Source organism: Bombus terrestris, chromosome 9 (genome assembly GCF_910591885.1).
Source record: "Bombus terrestris chromosome 9, iyBomTerr1.2, whole genome shotgun sequence".
Taxonomy (NCBI): Eukaryota; Metazoa; Arthropoda; class Insecta; order Hymenoptera; family Apidae; genus Bombus; species Bombus terrestris.
This window is the reverse complement of record NC_063277.1, coordinates 17,821,051-17,844,318: the sequence shown is the minus strand read 5'-3', so window position 1 is coordinate 17,844,318 and position 23,268 is coordinate 17,821,051. Positions and strand designations below refer to the sequence as shown.

The 23,268-nt window shown below is 38.3% G+C and overlaps 1 protein-coding gene across 6 annotated transcripts in view; it reads left to right on the top strand.

Moving 5' to 3' along the window:
* The window catches only part of LOC100646666 (receptor-type tyrosine-protein phosphatase kappa), a 104,209-nt gene that overhangs the window by 67,308 nt on the left and 13,633 nt on the right, over positions 1-23,268 (top strand). For all 6 annotated transcript variants that reach the window (XM_012312285.3, XM_048408604.1, XM_012312283.3 and 3 more), the window contains one exon: positions 20,230-20,354. In XM_012312285.3, the coding sequence (XP_012167675.1) occupies positions 20,230-20,354 (125 nt within the window). The remainder of the gene's footprint in view (positions 1-20,229; positions 20,355-23,268) is intronic.

Sequence of the window (23,268 nt, the reverse complement as noted above, 5' to 3'; positions counted from 1 at the left end):
GACAAGTAAGGATGTTTTATTTATTAATAGGTTGATATAGTTTGTGTATTTAATAACGACGAGTATAATGATAAAGCGCGACGAATTATTCAGTGATAAACAATGTCAACGTGTTCGTTCGGTTTAGCGGCTTTATACATCCGACCTCTGGACGTGTGCTCTTAGAATCTTCAAAAACGACTGCTTTGACTCTAGATCATTTCTTGATCCTCTCAGGGAGACGACCTCCACTACGCTCGGATCACGCCACCGTTCGCGTCTATGATCACGTGTGCCGCATTCTTCTGAAACAACAGACCGAAATCGACGTTTCTGAAAGTCGCTGCTTGGCGACAACTATAGGACCGCGAGCGACGGCCAGAAACGCCAGAAACGCTAAAACCTCGCAGCGTGACAAAGCGTACACCTCCCTCTTTTTTTGATACTACACGTATTAACAAGTGTCTTCCTTTGATCGTGTCGCCTATCGCTCTCGGTTTCGCTGGTCAATCTCGCTGCTCGGTTACAACTCGACTTTACCGCTTTCTGGTTCGAACCTAATTATCGATCGGATTCGATTCTTCTCTTTTTGTCGCCCCTCGATATCCCCGCTATCTACGCGTTTGTTAGGCGTCCGCGACCGTTGCCACGCACGTCTTCTTCTCGAACATTCGGCGGAAGGACCGTTGGGATATCGATGGCTCATTAGGCCGAGTACCGCCACAGTCATTCAACGCGAACTAAATACGGTAATGTGCTATAACTAAGACAATTAAATAGTTGATTTACAGCTCTCGTCACCACAGTTCCAACGCTCTCTTTCACGCGGACCACACTCTCTGACAACGTTGATGTTACGTAAAATAAAATAAGGGGTAGCTCAAACGAAAAGAAAAGTAAAATGTAACAAAGAAAACTCTTTAACAAAGAAAAACTTGTACTCTGTGTTTACACTGACTGCGATTTGGTTCTGAGCTCCAGCCGTGGCTTTCCAAGACCGAAGCTCTTACAATTTGACTTTCGGTGGGATCTGTTTCTTTTTTGTTTATCACCTCTCAATATCCCCACTACCCTGTAGACGTACGTGACCGTTGCCACGCTTCTAGAACATTCGGTGGAAGGACCGTTGGTATATCGATGACTCATTAGGCACTTCGGCGATATACATTGTCGCCAAGACCATCGGTCCATCGGATTTGGAGGGTGTCGATCGTGACACTGACAACACTCTGACTTCTCAATTCGCACTGACTGTTAATTCGTCTTTCTCCCTTAAGCATCCCTTTGTCTTTTCTCATAGCCCACCACGTACGCGTTCCTCAATCGTTCGTGGCCATGGTCAAGTAGGTGCTTTTTCCGCGTAACTATTCGATCGAAGGACCAAGGACACATTGATGGGCGGCTCCTAGACTTTCTCGCAACATCGTTTGTGGTTCACCCGATATATCTTAGGCCCTTGGTCCACGATACTACAATACGATTTAAATCTCACTTCTGGAAATTACAATCGAGTCTAATTTATTCAGTGCAATGGAATATCCGAGCAAATTCTGTTTGCAAATTTATTATACGTTGGAAGAAAGGGGGAACCGTGGGATCTGTGCGTTTGAAAATTGGATGAGAAATATTCTAAAGTATATCGCGATGTAAGTAATGCAAAGAAGATATAGAATAGTTTTATATCGTACGTAGTTTACGACACAATAGTTCTATATATAGCAAAGTTTCTATAGCAAACTGTTGTAGTTATTATTTATTCAGCTTAACGTTAAATTATTAAGATGCAAATGGTAAACTAGATACGTTGGAGGAATTGTCTCTTAAACCGAGAAGGACTCGAAATTGCGATCTCTACGTGACAGATGTAACAACGTTCGATAAACACCGATGCACCAATATTTGCTGGTTGGCTGATCGGTTGTACTACACTCGAGTAACACGCGAATTTATCCTGTCGCGTCTAGTCCTCGAGACGTCTTTAGATTATATTTACGCTATGTACAGAGCCGTACACGTTGTATTTGCAGATTTGTACAAAACTAAAAAGCAGCGAAAAGAAGAAGGTAAATTACACGATTTTTAGCGATTCAAATATGCCACTTAGAAAGATATTCCATCATGTTAAGTGCTTGATATATTTTATATAAAATGATATTAATCGTAAAGTTAAACTATTCGACTCAACAAACATTTCTTCCATTTTACAGCGATAGGTTAATCATTTAACGATAGAATGACGAGAATGTACATCGAACAATTGTGTTTTACGAACTGAATGCGAAATATTTAGGTGGCCACTTTCGTCCGATACAAACTTTCTTAATGTCGCTAATTAATCGAGGATAGAACAGCGTTTAGAGGAAGGTCGCATGCACAAGCCAAATATTATTTATCGAATTAAGCGAGTAAAATATCGAAGAAGCTATTTCACCTCTGTGCGAAGCATAGCACGCGTGCCATGATATCGTTTGCAAAAGCCACCTTAACGAGCTCGGTAACCCTATCCTAACTGTAATCAGCACCAAGTTGACGCCAATCAACCGTTATCAAACAACCTATGAATACTCATGCTCGCTATATCGGTGCCGGCTGGCTTGTCGACAGGATTGTTTAGACACGGTCATTTCGATCTAACACCTAGTGGTTCATCGGCAATGACAACATTATGCATCGAATGCATTAGATTTGAACTATCGTTTTCAAACGTTATCGTTTGTAGAAAATCGAGCGTAGGTAAATTTTTGTGAATTTTAGCTTCGTGGTCTCTCAAGGACTAGAAATGGACTTTGTTTGTAGTTGGGAAAAACGAGAGATATAATTTCCCTTTTTCAAAAGAAGGACAGAAAAGAAAAAAGAAAGGAGAGAAGAAGGGAAGTACGGTGGATCTAATTCACGAGTAATTAAAAAAGAAAAATATTCGAGAAGCTGTTTGAAATGAAAAAATTGCGTTTCGTCGAGAGCTAAAAAACTGACTTGTATCAGCGGTACGTTGGACTGTTTTTGACTGGTTCGCTGCTCTAACAAGTGTCACGTGAAAAGAGATAAACGAAGAAGAATATATAGATAAAAAATGTGAAAAGAGAGGAAAAGAAGGACGTGTATGTAAAAATGGTGGGTCTGCTTTCTCGTATTTCCTTTTTCTCTTTGATTAAATCGCGAGGGTCCTCGCATACGTGAAAATTTATAACGCGTAAAATTGCCGCGCCTCGTTCCTATTACTTGGACAGACGTAAAAGCAGCTATAGAATTGATAAATCGGTCGCTTTTTAGCGACCTGATATTTATCGTTCCCCGCGGACGATCGTTGGATTGACAGGCCTCCGTGGGATTTCCGTCCGCCATATCAGGCGATATTTACGCAAACGCCACTACGTTTCTTCGTTTCATAATCCGTCTTCCTCCTCGTTTTACCTTCGTTTCTCTTTCCCTTTGATTTCTCCGAACATTTGGTTCCTCCGTTTGATCTTCAGACTTTTGATTTCTCCGTTTATCTTTTTGTTTGATCTCTGGCCTGTACGTTTCTCTGTTCGTTCGATATCCGAGCGTTTGAGTTTCTACGTTTTCCCGTCTAATCGTCGAGTTTCACGATTCTTAATTCCTACGTTGAAAATGAAAAGATATTTGAACGATATTTGATCGTGGAGCTTTTATTCGGCGTGAAACCGTTTCACGTGCATTCGATTCGATTCGATTCGAACGAGAGAACAAGACACGCGGTATTTATTTGAAATCGATTTAGCGTCCTGTACGATGGCTGTCGAGAAAATCACGCTTTAACGCGCTCGAATGTGTCGCTTGCGTGTTTCTCTCTGAAATTAGAAAATTATTCGCGTGTTTTATGGGGAACGAAGTGGACTCAAATACGATAGATTTGAATTTTCCGAACCAAAGACGAGACACGATTCAAAGTAGAAAACAAAGCGTTTTGGGAGTTTGAAGAGAATTGTATATAAATAATACAGATTAAAAATTAATATTTAATATCTCACAAGAAACAGATGACTTAATTTTAAAATTTGAATTTGTAAATGTATTTATTCCAAAGAAATTTCTTCGAAAATTTACTTCGCTCAATTGCGTTGATCTCTTGACAAGCTCATAATATCGGTATTTGTAAATATATGTCGGAGATGTAGGGACATCGGGCCTTTCTTTGGGAAGATCCCCAATACTTGGTCTCGGAGTGACATAACTGGTCGCCGAACGTAGCCACGGTCACGGGATGAACGTTTTATCTAACAGAAGAAGTACCGATGTTGAGGGACACGCTGTATTAACAATCAAGCCCTGGCCAGGAGCAATGTTGGTTTTACGCGGGACTGTCTAGTAACGGCGCTTGGAATTTTGCTGATATTCCCGATCAATATGTAACTGACAAATGTGACCGTATCTATCTTTTATTTTTGCAATCACCTTGGAGAGTTTACCGATATCGTGTAGGCAATCAGTCTGAAAGTAACCCAGCGTCTGAGCTAACGTGTCTGCGTGCTACAAAATATATTCCATTGTACAAAGAGTTTTCCCGTTGACCGTGGATTCGTTATTGAACCCAAGAACATGGTCAAAAGCATTCGTTAAACTCATTGTTCGTTAAACTAATTAATCGTTAAACTAATTATTCGTTAAACGTTGTAAAAACGTATTTATACGTGTAAATACAATCTTTGTTGTGCATCACGATGGCTAATTCTAACGAAGAATTATCATGCGCGTGAAAACCTAACGAAAACCCGACATATATATTTATGTTTGTAACTATTTATGTACGCGCTTACATTAGTTGCTTGATTTTTGCATATGAATTCCTTAACGATTTGGTTGGCTCATTCGCAACTCAAACTTATTTGCATGTTAATGGCATAGCTGGTCTATGAAGCATCTTGGTCTTTGTACGAACATCGAGATTCTGGCCAATTTCTCGAACGAGATACGTGCTTTGGATACCTTTTCGGATTTCTCTTGACAAAGCTGCGAGATGAGAGGTGTCGTCAGTCTGGTTACCCTTTAAATGGTCCACCGTGTAACTCATGATTTTAGACACGACGATTTTGACCGTGCAAACGTCATTTTGTCGATCGATGTATTAGAAATGACAAAGGCGATACATCATTCCTGATATGTTAGACAAAATTCTACAGCGTTAGGAGCTAACAACTCGAGTCTTATAATTTTACGAGATAAAAATAAAACTATCCTATCAAAATCTATACTATTATTGAGATATGTATAATTTTATGTGCTAGACTAGATTAGCTGATTAGTAGTGATACTTGTGTGTGAATATCAGTGTGTGGAAGAAACGTAAACTGTTCAGTCGGTTAACAGTCTGGTATGGAAGAAGCTGCAAGTGTGTATCGATGAATATCTTTGAATATCGTTTATCGAATAAATATATAACTATTCTAATATAAATTCTAAGTGTAAATTTAGTGTTCCTATACCGTTATTTCGACTATTAAGATCCAAAATTCTCAACAACTATAAAACTTGGGAAAATTCCTTCGTTTAAACGACATAATATTCTTCGACGGAACTAACTACTAGATTGTCAATCGATTAAATTGAATTAAAAAAGCTCTACGATATAAAATTCTTCTGTATGGAAACAGCTAATTATCCTCAACAAAAAAAAAAGAAGAAAAATATAAATATCTATGCACAATTTTTATTCGAATCCACTTTGAATTCATTCACCCTCCTATCTCGAACGATTAGAAAACCAAGAACTGCTATTAAATTTAAATGTGGCTTCCGAGTAGAAGCCACACGAATCTTTCCACATTCCACGCAAATCTCTCTATAGTCCACACAAACACTATCAAAGATTCTTTCGCTCAAACGACGAAATAAAACATCCTAAAAGCCGTATTTCCCGTTCTCCGCAATTCGATGGGACGTTCGCCGTCGAATTCGCGAGATTGTCTCCCCCATCGAGTAAACTTAAATCGTGAAAATGGCCGTATCGAAGCAAGGTGCGTCGATTCGAATCTCGGTGTATGACTCGAGAGATTTCGAGTTCTTTCGGAGGAAACACGCCACGGTAAACGAGCTAGGGGAATAAGGGGGTGAGTTTCTGTAAGCGAGGGTGAAACCATCGCGCGGAAAGGCACGCGGCTTTGATACAACAACGTTGTTACGCTGTTTCCTTCTTTTCTTTCACCCTCTTGCAACGTGTAATTCGTTGTTTGTTCGTACAAAGCGTCGGAAGATGGCCAATCCTTACAAAGCGAATTTGTCTGGCTGTTCTTGTACTCTGACCCAGCTGTGTTATTTTTCTTTTTTTTTTTTCTCTCTTTGTTCCTTATTTTCAACGAGATCGCGTCTTTCTCTCGAACAACGCTTTGAGAAAGAAATTGATACGAATGAATTTTTCTCTCAATTTTGCGTTCGAGTTTTTCTTAAAATATTTGAAGTCTTTTCGCCGGTTAAAACAACGTCGAAGTCGGAATATAAAAATTGCGTTACGAGTAATTAGAGTTTCTCTTGGATTACTTAAAAACGAGCGCAATGGAAATTTTAATTCAATTCTCAGGAAGATTTGAAACGACGTGAAATAACTGCGGCCACAGTATTTCCCAACTTTGTAGGCAAATGTGCTCGGCTCTTATTCTCCGGTTCTTATAACGATGGTACCTTTCGATGCTAAAGTAACGGATCAATGTAACGTTTCTGCTTCGACGAAAGAGATAGAAGATACATAAGCATCATATATTTCAAATGTCACAAAAGAACGCGATAGTTAGTTTTTATTTTATATTGGATAGAAGAATACTGTGGCGATTAGGCAATAGCTGCTAGCGACAGCAAAACTACCGGTCGATGTGTCTAATTCGATCAATAACGCGTTATCATTGCAACCGATGGAAAAATACTCGTCAACCAAAAATAAAACGTTCTCGCGATATATTTCTTACAGATTCTTCTTTCTTTTCGTTTCATATAATTTAGATATGCAGGCAATTATATTATAACAGGCAATTTATCATATATAACTACTATGATAATAGTTAAACATTTTTGTCCTCTATATCGAAATTTCGAAGCCAGCTTCCGATTTATCTATTGGATTGGCAACTAAGTGATTGCGGATTTGTATGTATTTCGTGGACGAGGAGATTGATTTAAAGCGTCGTTAAATCTCCTCGTGACGATTGGAGATTCAAGCGACTCTGTTGCGATTGTTCTTAGAACCGGGGATTACTAGGCTGGGAAATGGAAATTCCATTTTTCTGTCTGGCTTGTTAATAGATTCTATAGAGAATCGCAGAGGATTTTAGAATCGAAACGGGTGTAACGAAACCCGAAGGCTTTTTGTTCGTTTAATGCCGAATATTTTAGGGAACAAAATTTTTCGCATTGATTTATCAACACGAGACAAAACTTCGCTATTTTTCTACGTGTAATAGCGCGATCTGCGCAGGTGTTCTCAATTTGTCATGGTTTTCTCGTAACAACGAAAGTGTGAATGTTCGTCAAGATCAAAATTTCCTTCAAAATCTCGTATAAGAATTTCCTTTTTAAGACATCTTTGTACACATTTTGCGACGAATATCGCAAGTACGAATAAATCGCACAAATTCCGTATATCTGTGCGGTGTTGGTTTCGTCACGTGCACGTGTGATAACTTACGCATACGCCATGAGGACGAAACGAAACGGAACGAAACGAGCGCATGTAAGTCGAGTAAGTGGAGACGCAGCGTTTACTTTGGGTTACTGGGTCGATATTTATTCTATATTACTCTGGATCCGCGATCCAAGTCCAAAATTAGAAAATACGCGGTTCAATCAATTTCACCGACTACCGCTAAAGTCACTAGCACGAACACCGATCCTCGCTCTTCCAGACCAGCCGAATTTTTCCCCTAGGAACGATGCCCATTTATCCCTAGAAACGTTTCCAAGGAAATGGTCGAGAAACGTGACTCGTTTCGAATTTGATACATTTTTTAAGTAGCTGGACTGGCTGCTTAATCGAACTTGGTAAAAATAACTTGGTACCTGTTCAAGTATTAAAAGGACAATCAGCGAATGTAGAAGTAGAATAAAAATGGAAAATAAAAGAAGATATTTAAAATAATCTTAAGTTTCAGAAGTTAAAATATCAAATTTGGATTTTCTTCTCCTGGTTTCGAACTGTTTGTGCGGTTTAAGAAAAACTGAATTTTTTTTCGAATTTACTTACTTTTTTATTTTTCAATATTTACTTTCGAAGAGGTTTCGAAAAAGAAAGAAACTTTCAGCGAGACTATGTCGTTCCCAGAACAGAGAAAGCATTTGATTAAATTAGCCAAATTAGTGGATGTTATTTACGTTGTTTAATTACTTCTGTAGCTTTTATAGAATTTTTATTCGACCAGAATTTGTATTTTGATCGTTTCTCTCGATTAATAATACGTAAGTGAGAAAGTTCATTTTCGCTGCCTTTCTTTCATATTGTAGCTCGGCTTATACAAATATTATTTCCTGTATTTCAATCTTTTCGTTGAGAGGAACGTTTAATCCAATTATACTTTCGTGTCCTCTGGTAGTGTCAATCGATTTCCTTTCTTTACCCCGTGGTTTCTTCTTCGTTGACGCAAACCTCGAAAATACACGCGAACTCGGATCCTCGTATCACCGATATTTTCGTATAAGGATGTCACGTGTTGATCGCTAGATTTACGACCGACGCCTCCAGGATTATTATTAATGACCGGATTAATTATATTCTTAATATTACAATTAATCGCGTAATTTAATAAAAATATGCTATATAGTTAAATTGTAGATTTTCATGCGTATGTGCGAAATTCAATGGTACAGAAATGCCAATAATGTGCATAACATGGGAAACTAAATAAAATGTCCGAAATAGATTAGCTGTGTTCATAAAAATATAAATTTCTATAAAAATCCGCATTCGTACAAACACTCCTATTTCGTAAAAAAAAATCTTTCTACAATTTCTATTTATTTAGTTGTGTTCGTAAAAATATAAAATCGTATAAAAATCATAGCAGTTTACCGATTATTTATCAATGTTTGCAAAGAACGTAATATTGAAAAGATTTGAACATTGAAAAATCCGGGTTAGCCTCTGTCTAGCTTTATCGTATAAACTTCGCCTTCCAGAGATTTTTATTCGAAACATTTTCTACCCGAAACGGAACCTTGCAAACCCTCTCATAAATCACACGTCAATTTCATCGTACACGCACGCGTGTGCGTAGGCGCGAAATAAAGCCGGGTATCAAAGTTGCCCTTGTAAGAGCAAGCACAGGATATTAGTTTACCCAGGGTGACTGCTTTGCGCAAGAAAATTCTAAGACGACGAGTGAAATTACTCTGTCGAATATAATTAAACTTTGGTCTACGGTGACGATGAAGGGAGAATTTTCATCGAAGGATGATTTTTAATCTCTTTGGAAACTGTAAGAGCCGTTTTATCCCTTCCTACTTACTTAAAATCGTCTTGAAATTACTTGGAAGATTATGCCGTTGTCTTTTGTTTTAGCATTTTAGGCGTTGCAAATGATTTTATTTTGGATGGTTACTTTCACGTTCTCTAAAGCTAGAAAAATTTATCGAATGTCCAGCTGGACAAATTGTAAAATACAAATTAAATAACAAAAAAAAAAAAAGACTTTGACGTTCTTGTGGTAGATCAGTGGTGACGTTGACTTGTATCTAATAGACGTAAGGCTGTTTGTTGCAATCGTGTTCTCAGTTTCCGTACGTTTGGAGGTAGATGTTGTTTCAGTGAATAATATTTCTGACATTTGCATGCTGTTCTTCGTTTCCGATAACGTTTCCAAGATTTCTCGCACGAAAGGATTTTCTTTGTACGGAGTTAGATCGCCAAGGATGATGGTTACATCGATTCTTGTGGTATGAATAACGAACATGTCGTTACTTGATTCCTTTGTGTATCTAAGAGCCATGAGAATGGCGTATAATTTGCAGGAACCGGTGGAAAAGGGAGCAGACGGTGTGTACGATGGTTCTAATTCAGATGTTACCACGCTGCATTTTGATTCATTTGAAGAGTAGATTCCAAAGAGTAGATTAACGTAATTAAGCGTACATGACGCGCAGTTGTTGTATACTTGGTTCTTAGTTGCTGGATGCTGTTGACTTGTGTCATTCTTGCAGGGTGTAAGTTTCTTGGGTTGTCTTTTCACTCTGACAGCACGACATGACAGTCCTATTTCTTGCAGGTATTCTCGCATTCGAACGTTTCTTTATTGCTTGGTTCTTTTCTTTCTTAAAGTTTATTTAATAACGTTTCCATGATGTTTCTTCTGGAATATGTAATTAAAGATGTTGCGAGAACGAGCTGAAAAGAAGACTGGCGATGAAAACTGAAAAGATATCGGTGTGGTAGCTTCTACGAATGCTTTTTCTTCATGTTGGAATATTTGGCTACTGGCTATATTCCAAACATGTGTACCAAGAAATATTTCAAGATATACTATGGAAAGAAGGAACGAACGAATGTATAAATGAATAATAAGGAAGACGTAGTAAAGTCGAGTAAATAATAGAATAATAGAACAGAGAAATTTAGATGTTAACGAGTCTCTGGATTTTTACAGAAATCAACACCATCCTCTCCTCCTCTTCTCTCAAATTTCAAAATTTGGAAAATTAAACAATTCGAAACAATGGAAATTTTAATCTTTCCAAACCCACGAATATCTGCGTATTATATTTCCATTCGAACGACTCTACTTGCCCTCTACAAAACAAATAAAACAACTGAAAAAGTCCTTTAGTTGGTCGAATTGTTTCAACATAAAATCACATAAAATCTCTCGTCGAACGAACGTTAATTTCTCACTTAAATTCCCTTCGATCAACGTTCCGTCAGCTTTTGAGTCAGATTCGTATAATTTCGCCATCGAGTGGTTTATTTGAATTTGAAATTCGTCGGGATTATAGTCAGCTAGCCTTTGTTCGATATACCATTCGAATCAGACGGAATCGAATGGAATGCACGGTATTCGTGTTTTCGCATTCAAATGATAACACGAGTCGCTTTCATTAACATTACTCTCTATTCGATTTATTAGACAGTCGCACAAGCGTCCCTTTCAATGCCACATGATTTGGACTACGCTGATTGAGTCAATCGGAAATTAAGTTGCCCCTCGGAGACAGGCTTTTAATAATCCTAATTAGAGGATCCGGCAGCGCTATGATGTACAGGATGTCGCGTCTAAAAGGGGATGTTTGAATGGCTCTGTCAACTCCCAAAGCAAAAACGAAAAAAAAAAAGAAAAATTGTGTGCCGAAGAAGGAGGAGAAGAGATGGAGGAAATAATAATTTCTCAGAGTTGAGATTTCTCTCTTTCTTGGATTTTGAAGATTCGAAAGCTTGAAAGTTTAAAGTTTGATAGAGCTTAGGAGTTTCGAGTTTCGAGGGTTGCAAGAGGAGAAACGTTCAAGCCTTTAGTTCGGTCAATCAACAATTTTTTTTTTTTAATAAGACCGACGATTTTCGTGCGGTTCAATTTTTAAATTCCTGAGTTCTGTTTCGGTTCGTGTTTTACGTTTTAGAGAGACGAATTTTTAATTTTTCAAATTTCAACGGATTTTTACTTTCACAGTATCGAATTTCCATAGTTATACGAAAGTGCTACGAAGTGCTGAGAATACTTGGACCCATTTAATTACTATGCAAACGCTATAAAAACGGTAGAGTGCAAATGCTTTTTACACAGGGAAACAAAAACAATATGCAGTCAAAATTTAGTTTTCAAATTATGAACGTCGTTGGCGTATCCAATCGCGCGATATATTACATAATCAAAGAATTATAGAATCGCAGAATGGGAGAAACTGGAATTTATCCGACATCTAAATTTAATTACGTTCAAGTTAAAACTAATGTACTCGTATACGTATTATTCGATCGGAACGTACTAACCGAGCTGATTATCCATTTAATACGTTCGTAACAACACGTGCCGAGCTCGTTATGGGCGTTCTACCAAAAGTGGGCCGTAGATTTAGCGTCAACCTGTTCGCAATCCATATTCCGTGTGTTCGATGGTAATTGCACACCTGTCGAGCTATGCCGCAAACACGATTGTCCAGACCGCATACCAAAAGACACTGCGAAACGTGACAATCGCAGTAGCCACGAATTTTCAAACTGTCGTGCAAAACTCGTATGAAAAATGACGATTTTGAAGAGCTAATGAGATTGGCGAAGGAAATTTTCAATAATAATTTCCAAATTTTAAGAAGAAATTTATACAAGAAGACGAAAGATTTTATAGATTGATATCAGAATTGAAGTTTTTTTAAAAAAATTCAGTAATTTAATTCAGTAATTCGCGTATATCAACAATTTGTTATATCGCGATAACGAAACGTCTTAAAAGAAATTTCTGCGATCCATTTGACGACAAAAATTGGCTCTTTCTCCTAAGGAAAGGTGCTTCTATCTTGGTGGAAGGTCGAAGATGAAAATCCCCTGACTCGTGTCACCAAACAAAGATGAAAGGTTGCTGTGTCGGCGATCTTGCGAGATATAATGAAGCACTCACTCTTGACAACCGTATTCCGCATGATCGTATCGATCGTCCGTGAAATACGAAACTGAAACGACGCTTCATAATATCGTTTCCATAAATCTTATATCTGGTACGTATCCTCATTTTACGGTATTAGAAATCGGCACGCTATTGACGAGATTTTCAATGAAAAGTCGATTATTGTCTACAACGTTTCCGCTATCTTCGAAGAATCAAATCGAACGAATAACTGATTCGTTTGAAAAATTTTGCTTTGCGTATATTTGAAAAAACGAAAGTCTATATGTATTATATGTATGTAATATACGAAATGTTAAGGAGAATGTAACAAAATTTCCTATTCCACGTTGAGTTCAAAGGAACAATGTTAGTAAAAAGGTTTAATACTGTGAGCATAGTAGGGAATTTTAGCTTATAAATGTGTAGTGCTCTCGGTAATTTCGTATGAAATCTACTTTGAGGGAAAAGTGAAGGAACAGGGGTGGACGTTAAAAGATTAAAGATAAACGATATTCTGTCTGATTGTTTGTCCGACAAAACTGGCTATCTCCTATATGCTTTATGAAAACGGTATAATATTATAATGAGAAAAATATTTTAGTTTAATTATAAATTGCTACCGAACAACCAAGGTGAAAGATGCAAGTCGAAAACTCGCAAAGAAAATCGAATTTTCGATTGTTCATAAATCCATTTCCAAAAGTATATAGTAGTAGTCTAATCTTGAAAGATAAAATAATTAATATTATATAATAATAATCGGCAAATATCGGGTGTTATATTTATATTACAGTGACCTAAAAATTTCGAAAATTACAAAACACATTTATTATACGATAAATTCTGGACACTGTGTAATATTCTCTGCTTTTCCCCACAAAAAAAAAGGAGAAAAGTTCCTAAGTACGACGTATACGCTGACAACGGCGAAGAATTTCTCCGAAAAATATTGTATTCGCACGCAATTGGCCTTTTGAGCCTGGCCGAAGTAGAGTGTAGCATCTCCGGTTCTCAAAGGCACTTGATCTAATTACATTAATTGCCATCAGTGGGAACAAAGGATATATCCATTCACCTTCGTACATTTAGAACGAAAATGACATTGAAAAAGTGGAAGAACGATCGAGGACGAGCAAACTTACGAACGATTAAACTGAGAAAAATGAAATGAAAAAAAGATCCATCGCTGAGCGTGGTTTCGATAAAAAGAATATTACGGAACTCTTGCATTCATTACCTTGGCAATCGAGAATCTTCACTAGGAATATTTCATAATTATCAAATTTATCAAACTTACTTTGCTTCTCTGTACGTCCTAATATCAGGTTGTCCGAAAAGTTTCTTTCGTTTTACGCGGAAATAATAGACGCACAACGTTTTTTTGTTTTATATTATTTTGTCGAATTTTGAGATAAACACCGCGACATTTCACAGACTTGGTTTCACGTTTGTACGAAGAAAGAAAGACACTTTCCGGACAACCTAATACTTACGAATGGAGGTGTACGTTGTACTTGTAATAAATTGTGAGCAAACATATTACTCACCCTAACACCGCTAATAATTCTAAAAGTTTCTACATTAAAGCCCAATGATACGTGGATTTTATATTTTCAACCTTCACGATGTACGTACGTTATATGATACGCGTAGACATGGTCCTTTGGGTTTCGATCGAGCTTTTTAACATTTTTAAGTAATTCTTTATTTTTCCTATGCTTCTTTTTAAATTTTCCTTTGCTTAAAAGAAATTAAAGCAACACGTAGCGATAGAAACTATCGGATGATATTCTGTAAACTTGGAAGAGCATCCGAGAACTTTTGGAGATTTTTTAGAAACCTAAAAAATCGCATGAGCTTAAACGACCCAACATACAGACGACGTCAGGACAAATAAGTTTACAGAGGGTTAACGACACGTTGCCCTTTGTTCTAACGTTTTGTGATTAATTCGAGGTAATTTAGGGCTTCTTTGGAGCAATTTGCGGTAACTGAAACAGTTTCAGGCCTGCCCCGAAAAAGAGAACTGGTATATTCGCGAAACGTCGGAACAAAGCGCAACGTACCTGCTGTTAAAATCACGATCGTATTTCGAAGAGCTGCAAACCTGCGAATATATGAAACTTTTGCTAGTTGTCAAAACTATACTGTACGTATGGAAGCGGACGAGTGAAAAAGTTCGGACAACATAGTTTTCTTTCTTCCTTTCTTTCTCTTTTTTCTTTTTTTTCTCTTTCGATTCTTTGCTTGGCAAACTTCCCGATAGTGATAATGGATAGCCTGTGTCGGACACGACATTCAATTCCTCCATTGTAATTACGTTTGCGGGAACTAACCGCAAATTTTTACGACGTAGAAAGGCAGTCCTAATTTCGCTTGGATTTGCTGATTTCGAAAGCTTTTCATAAACGAGTTTGATGATTGTTTAATGGAAGTTGAGGAAACTTTTCGATGTTTGGATGGCAATGCTGTTACTAGTTTTGCACTAGTTTTGGACAAGTATTTGATACTCTTGAAGAACGAGTCAGTTAATTGCGTCCACGTGGACACCAAGAGGAACGAACTTAGTGTGTTCTTCGCTCAAATGCGAGAATACCGAATTCTCTGAACTGTTTCAAACTCTCTATTCGCGCTTAATCGTGTTTATTCGCTATAATTGCCTTAAACAATATTTTCTATTCAGACGTGTCTAACGATATTTGATACGCGTGTATCGAAAACGATGTTTTATTAACATTGTTGTTTAATCGATCGGATTATTTGATATTCTTTCGTTTGACGATAAATAAATGTACCCAAGGTGTTTCTGTTATCGTTTTGTCTTGCTTTTTTGTAAATAGAAAGCGTACGGGGAAACTGGAAGAGGAAAAAGTTTTGACACGCTCGACCTCGCCAACCATAATCTGAAAACAAAGAAACGCGAGAGTAGAAAATTCAAATTGACATGGACCAAACGAACGAAAAGCGCAACCGACGATTTCCATCCATTCCGCTTCAAACGAACGATCACGAACACCGAGCAACGAGTCCGTTCATTTTAACGAGCGTCTCAAAGAAGCAACGCGGCCAACGGAAAATGGCTGATTATCGAGGCAGCTGGAGAATCGAGAAAGGCAAAAGGCAATTAGGTAACATCGTCGAGAGAGAAACGCAACGAAGAAGAAAAAGTAATTCGCCGTTGCCGATGGTATCGTTAAATTCCTTCGCTTCTCGCCATTCATCGACTCATCTCGAGAGAACTATGTTGTTTCCTTGGAAAAGTCACCGAAAAAGATCCTCGTGGGAGATCGAAGACGCGTTTCTCGGTACAAAGCGTATCGCAGAAACGAATGAAATTTATTATCGACAAGAAGCAGGCTAACCCCTCGATTTGCAATTACAATCGCAGTACGTGCAAGCACTCGTTCAGTTACAAACAGTTTATTCAATTCCACTCACGACACTGACAGTTTCAGCAGAACGTCAACGTATCGTTCCACGAAACCCGTCCAGAGGGACGGGCTACGCTTTATACGGGTTGGAAATTCGAGAGCGAAACGACCGCTCAGGGTTTGGTATTATTTCGGTAGCACCTGTGAATGACACGGTACAAAGAGCAAACGTTCGCGAGCTAGGTCATTTAACCCGCCTCTTCGAAACACCGTGGTGACTTTCAAGCGGTGGTAACCCCTTCAAACCACCCTCGAATCGTATACCTTGACACGTACTTGATTCAACTTTGACGCGTTAGACATTTGTCGATAGGAGGGTACCGAATGCTACGTGGTCAAATTATTCCAGTCTTACTTGGCAAAAAATTTGAAGCATTGTAATTTTTAATTTTATTCATTTACCATATTCGCATGCTTGGTTCAACTTTGACACGTTAGACATTTGTCGATAGGAAGGTACCGAGATAGGAAGCTACGTGGTCGAATTATTCCAATATTACTTGGCAAAAAATGTAAAGCATTGTAATTTTTAATTTTATTCATTTGCCATATTTATAATCGTATTTATTGTAATTCTAATTTCAAAAGGAGAATTTCAAAATTGTTTGTTAAATTTCTCAATATTATCGTGTTCGATCAGAAAATCTTCAGACTGAAATCCCCGAAAGAATGTCAAACACCGTGATTTTATTTCCCTCTCGAAGCTTACGATGTAAGCTTACAGTTGGAAGACGTATTTCCTGTATGGTTTGTCGCATAGCAATTTTCTAACCGCAAGAACCGATGTACGGTGCTTCGTTCTAGACACGAGCAACAAAACGTCGAATGATTTGTGCGAATAGTTGGACGCACAGCGATCCCGCGTATCGATCGTTACGACGATAGATAAAAATGTGAACTCGCGACTGTTCGTCGAGGCAAATTCGACGTTACGGCTTCGAATGGGATGTTCCACGGCATAAACGAGCAGGCACGGCTACCGAGTAAATCGAAAGTCGAGGGAATTAGTGATGCGACGATAGAAGAAGCCTGGCTCGGTTAATTTGTTCCTTTAAACGTTCCTTTAAATCGGACCGCGTATCGCACGTTAGCCTTAGGATGGTAAATTTCCAAAATTTATGCTTATCAGCGAAGCGATTTGAGATCCGTTTTGCTTCTCGTCTTCAAAATTGTTAGCTGGTTGAAACAAGACTGAAACGTATGAAGCGAATCGACACGTTTCGGACGAGTAATTTTAACTTCGATCTTTAAATGGTAGGTTTGAAGAAAGTTCGAAAGAGCTTCGTAAACGTGAACTTGGTTTACATAATCTTCTACACATTACACGTACCATCGTTCGTTCATTTCCTTCATCCTTCCACACCTAACTCTATTTCTAATGTTTATTTCTCACTCTAACGAAAATACTTATATCTCGTTCTATGTTATTCGTTCTATTATTATCCTGTTCACTCTATTTATTCTCTACTTTATTGCACCTACATTTCTCGTCTCCTGTGCTCATCTTTCTTTTCTCGCGCTCACGATGCTGCTCAACCAATCTACACCACTCGTACAACCTCCCTTCCATCTCGTACAACTTTTCCCACGCATAAATTTACTTTTTCCATGTCTGCACAGTCCTTCAGTAATTGTAAGTGTTTCGTCGTTCTCATATTCCTTCCGGATATCCTAGGCAATCCGTTACCCTCCTTCCTCCGATATTTATTCCCTTCTTTCATATTTCTGTACTTTGTTCTGGTCGTAAAGCTCTGGTTTCTCTGTGTACCATTCTCCTTTAAAATAGAGCGAGATGTCCACATCATATAAATGTTTGTGCATCCTGTTGTATCGGAATATCTTATTTCGTATTGTCATTGTCTTTCGTTTTAGGTATCTCGTACAAGTATTATTGCGATGCTTTATTCTTTTATAGCAATGTAATTTTAGAGATAGAATCTGGAAATTAAAGATGAAGTTGATTTATGCCTCTTCGATAGACTCGGGACGTTTCTTCACTCGCACTTGCGGTACAATCACGAGAAACGAATGTAACGTGAGTTTAATGACGTGGTTAGGATCTGCTGTAAGAATCGAAAATTGATGAACGAATTCAAAGAGATCTTCGTTAAAAAATCGCAATACATATTTCTATCTCTATATAATTTTCGACTAGCAATGACGACTAAAGAATCAAAATGCTCTATAAAATACCCTGAACAAATCGATTATTTCTTAACAAAACACGCGCACGCCCATCATTTCCTTTTTTCTTTAGATTTCAAAAAGATGCCAGTGAGAAATCTCAATTTTGGACACCAAAGTCAAAGTGTATTAAAATCGCCTTTTAACAAAAATAATACTTTATTCCTTTAATGTCACCGATGGTCAAAATTCGCTCGTTCCGACTCGTTTTCCCAATTTCCATGCGCACTGTAAAATTCAAAAAGCCTACTAAATTCGAAAGACCTGATACACCGTAGCTTTGGGATTCAGCATCAGAACTAACGTCGCAGTTGATGTCATAAAATTCTTGCAAACTTCTTCCCACCTTGTAAATTATCTGGAAAAAAGAACTCTTCCTGCACGCAGTCCTATCGTTTGTTTCATTCACCTGTCGTCCGATCTAATATTCCATTTGCAAAACCGCGCGCGGTCTTAACTGCTGCGGTGAAAACCTCGAGCAAGAAACCGTACTACCTCCATTAACACAACTTCCGTGCCGCAGGGTCTTCTTTTTATTTTTAACGCCGAACGAGATAATTAGTCGTTCTATTTGTACCAGGAAGCGTCTCGTATAACTGGACTAAAACCCTGATTGCTTTTTTATTCCCGGCTCTCGACGATAGTAGGGAGAGGGGGGGGGGGGTTGCTCGGGGACAATAGGGGTTGAGATGAAGCAACGAGGAACGAAGCTGTGTCATCGTGGCTTTCTTGCGGCCATTGAACGCTGATAAAGGCTAATGAGACTGCCGTACTTTGTCCCGTGTCACGGCTGTTAAAGTTTGTAACTATTGTTATGTAATTAGGGGAACAAAGGCTCCCTGTTCGACGATTCGATGGAATTTCCACGGTCAACCGTACGGAGATACGGTTCTCCAACGATGAAACTGGCTGTGGTTATTTTACGCTGCCGAAAATAACACGAGACACGCGTTTGATGGCAATTTGGCCATTTTGTGGCGCAGGGCTGCTACTTACGATCGTAATCTGGGCCTTTGTATCCTATCGATGAGATTTCATGGGAAAATATGGTATTTGTATTTTATTCATTTCGGTATGTACACGTTTGTTTGTCGAGGCAACTCGTGGATGTAAAATTTAATAAACGATAATTGTGTATATAAATAAACGAAAGGTGGATTTGTCGAGTACTCGAGGGCATAAAATTCGTCGTTCTATTAAATTTTCTGAGATTGGTTGTGAAACCGATTCAAAAATCGACGATGTTTGCTGTTGTTCCAGTTTCCACTAGTTATGTATTGGAACGTGACAACGTTCCAGGAAGCTCGTGAGATTTTCTACTCCGCGGGGGATGTTTATGCGCAGAGGCGCGGGACAAAGCGACCCAGTTTCGAAACAGTCTTTTAGCGCAATCGGCCAGAGCGTCCAAACCGATGATCTCTTGGGATAAAAACGACTTAAAACTAGGTGGCGTTCTATTTGGTAGCTAAGTTACTCGGCTCCACGGTCACATAAAACTTCTTGTTTACTCAGGGAAACAAAGGATCGTACTTTGAACGGTTACAAGCTGAATTACGACATTGTTTTTTATAACTATCGTTGCAAGTGAATCCAGTGGTGGAGATTTTAAGATTATTAAGAAATAAGGGACAAAATCGCAACGTCGTAATCTCTGATCTATCCGTCTAACGTCGTACGCATTTGAGTTATGGTATTTCGCAATATTCCACGATTTTACTTTTTACGGGATATTTCGTGGAAAATTTTACGGAATATACGTACCAATAGAAGCTTTTTCGTAGTTTGCTCGCGTCAAAGTATTTTTCTGGAACATTAGAAAAGTACATTTTGATCGAAAACGATACAAGGTTAATATTGACTTAATAATAGCGCGTATCAAGGAAAATCAATAAAAGTTATCATCGCACGGCGTAAGCTTCAAACGAATTTCCTATTTACCTTTAACGATTCTTAAAAATACACGGTCGCTGATAGACGCGTTCGGTTTATGTGTTTAAATCCGTTTCATTATAGAAAATTGCAGCGTTAAGGAATTTCCCAAGCATAAACTGTCGACTCGCGGGAGCAGAACGAACGTCCACGACATTAATCCTCTTCTTTTTTGTTGGCAGCCACGGAGGAACTCGGTAGCAGCATGAGCACCACCCTGCCGTCCGCACCGACCGAACTCTCGCAATTCCCCAAGCTTTGCGAGCTACGTCGAAAGTTTCCTGTTCTGTACCGCGTCGAGTTTCAGGTGAGGACAATAAATCCCTTTCTACACCCCGTCCATTTCTTCGTCCCTCTTTGCCTCGCCGCTTCGATATTTTCCAGCCTCGTATCTCGCTCTCAATAATAACTTCAACGCGCAACACTGAAATCGTAGTTGTTCCAAATGTATCGTGCAATTGAAAACAGTTTTTAAGAGGATTTTTCTCCGATTTCTTCTTTCCGTTACGAAACATTCGAGATACGTAGCTAGGTAACCGATAAACGTTACGCGTAATGCGATCTACCAAAGAAAATTCAATCGTCGATAAACCCCGGCTAAACGGAACTATCGACGATTTTTAAACCTGACGCTACGGTCTAAAGCGAGATATTGAAATTGCAAAGAGGACCATACACGAACGTGGAACGCGTTTTCCTGGCCGAAATTATGCAAGGCCATCGTTTCCAACGAGGAAACGTATACATGTAAACTATAGACCGTAGACGTTAGAGAGGGTGCAAAGTGCCTTAAGATAGGCAGACAGCCAAGACACAGGCGGCAGACGACATCTAGGAGACAAAGCGGTCTCCCGAGAATAGGTGGTGGAATCGAGTAACTCGGCTCGATATCGGTTTCTCATTAGACTGCCATTTTGGTGCACGAATTCTGGGCCAGACATCCAAGAACAGTGGATGGCTTTTGCTGGTCGACAGGCTGGCGAACAAGATGAATCAGTTCGTGATAGAATCCTCCGTGAAACTTTCTTCCACTTGCCAATCACGTACAATTTCGCGTTATCAAATTTTTCTTCTTTATCGTTTCACATATCGCGACACGTTTTAATCTCCATGCATTTCGTTATAATTAAACAGATATTTATTCGTGCAAATTCATATTTTAACGAGCACAAGAAAAAGAGTAGGATCTGGACAGAGATTTGCTTGACCTACTAAGCGTTATAACAAACGCTGTACTTTAGATATTTCATACAGTTTTCCATATTATACGTTTCATGAATTTTTTCATCTTTTCTCGTTCCTCGCTCTATAGTGCAATTTATTATACCTTTTTTTTTTTATTATATACAGTTACTAATAGAAGTTTCGTTGATGCTGTACTTAAAGGATAAAGGGCCTGTAAGCCGAAGTTTCTATAATAGGATAGTAAACATCAAAGTACCTTTAGTAGCTTTGCGACGTATGCCGTCTACTAATACAATTTACGATACCATGATATTGGATATAAAGTTGGCGTCCAAAATAGAGTTACGTTTAATTTGACATTCTGCTTAGCGTCCATACAACGACAACGAAGAAGAAAGAGCCATAATACTGGAAGTTGCTAACAGACGATAAAAGGGACGTGTTCCCATTTAAAATTTAAAGTATCGTTACTTGAAAGTAACATTTTTTAAGTATTCTCACTCGATCGGTCGTTTTTCCAATAGAAATGCTATATACGTAATAACATATAGTCTACCATTTCATTTTAATCCGAATTTCTGCTTGGAACAAGAAATTTTACAAAGCGAACGATGCTTATCGTCTATCAAATTTCACGATCATCGGATCAATCTTAAGATCTGTTTCTTGTTGATGGAACGAACTAGATTAAATTTTGGTCGGCATCAGAGGAACGATATTTCATTGTGTTCGGTAGAGTTCCCTTGTCAGATTTGGTTCGTAAGAGAATTATCGAGATGGCAGTGTCTAAAAACTCATTTGAAGCTCGCAATCTCCTCGATCATCGACGATTTATGGTCTCGTTTAGATTGTACGATGTACAACGATACGCTACCGTCGATTGCCTTGCCGCCCGATCGGAACATCGTAATTGGTTCGACGTTTATCAGTGCACTCGCGCTCTTTCACGCTAGTCCATCGAATGCGGTTCGGAAGGTGCACAAGTGACTATTTTATCGTCCGCAATGTATAGTTTGAATCATCGATGCCTTTTTTCCAATTGTCAGCACGAACGATAGCTTCGAAATAGAGAATTTTAATTTTACAACGAAATTAATCTACATATGTAGTTAATAACGTAAATCAGCTTACAGGTCGATTGATTTGTTTACGGTAAAATGAAATAAAACTATTTCATAAACTGTTAATTTGTTAAAGATTATTTTCCACAAGAATCTTTTACATTTTTAAATTACCAATTATATTATACACTTATTTTTTAAAAATATATCACGTGCTCCTTCACAGTTTCCTGATTGTTTTAAATATTTTTTACCGTCAGGGGTATTGCCAGAGATTGGCATGGATTAAAAACAGTAATTTTTTACAGGCAAAGTGTATAGAAATTTCTTAAAGTTATTTAAAACATCCAATATATTAGAAATTTGTAATTATCTATCATAAACTATTGTACGAAGTTTTGGTTTTCCATGACTTTTTGATATAAGACGTTCGATTTCTTTATCTTTCGAAATAATAACGTTTCGAACAAAGCAAATAACGTTTCGAACAAAGAACACACGCGCACAATACACACGTATCTTATAGAATTCGTAGCGCAAGTAGAAATAACTGGAGATTAACGATCGTATATGCTGTGCAGCACACGCGTGTACATGTGTGGAGAGTTGCAAACGAAATTTATGAAATTCGGACGCGATGTCACGAGTAATTCCGCTCGGTTCATTAATAATCGAGGAAGTTTAATTTAAACTTTGTATCCACTGCCAGCAGTGTCACTTGCGTGTCATTATCACATTTGTTAGGACAGGCATATACATCGATGGTCCCAATTACTATATTTTCCGAATAATAGAGCGAACATTGAAAAATTTACGTAATTTCGCTAATTAGCAAATACTCGAACGTTTTATCCGTAACGTTATGAACGTTCTTCGAATTATCTTTCTTCTAAAGAAATATTCTTTCTTCTTCAGTGTATTCGAATTACGTTTGAGTCGGATAATACGTTAGAGATTGGTAGTTGCAGTGTTACA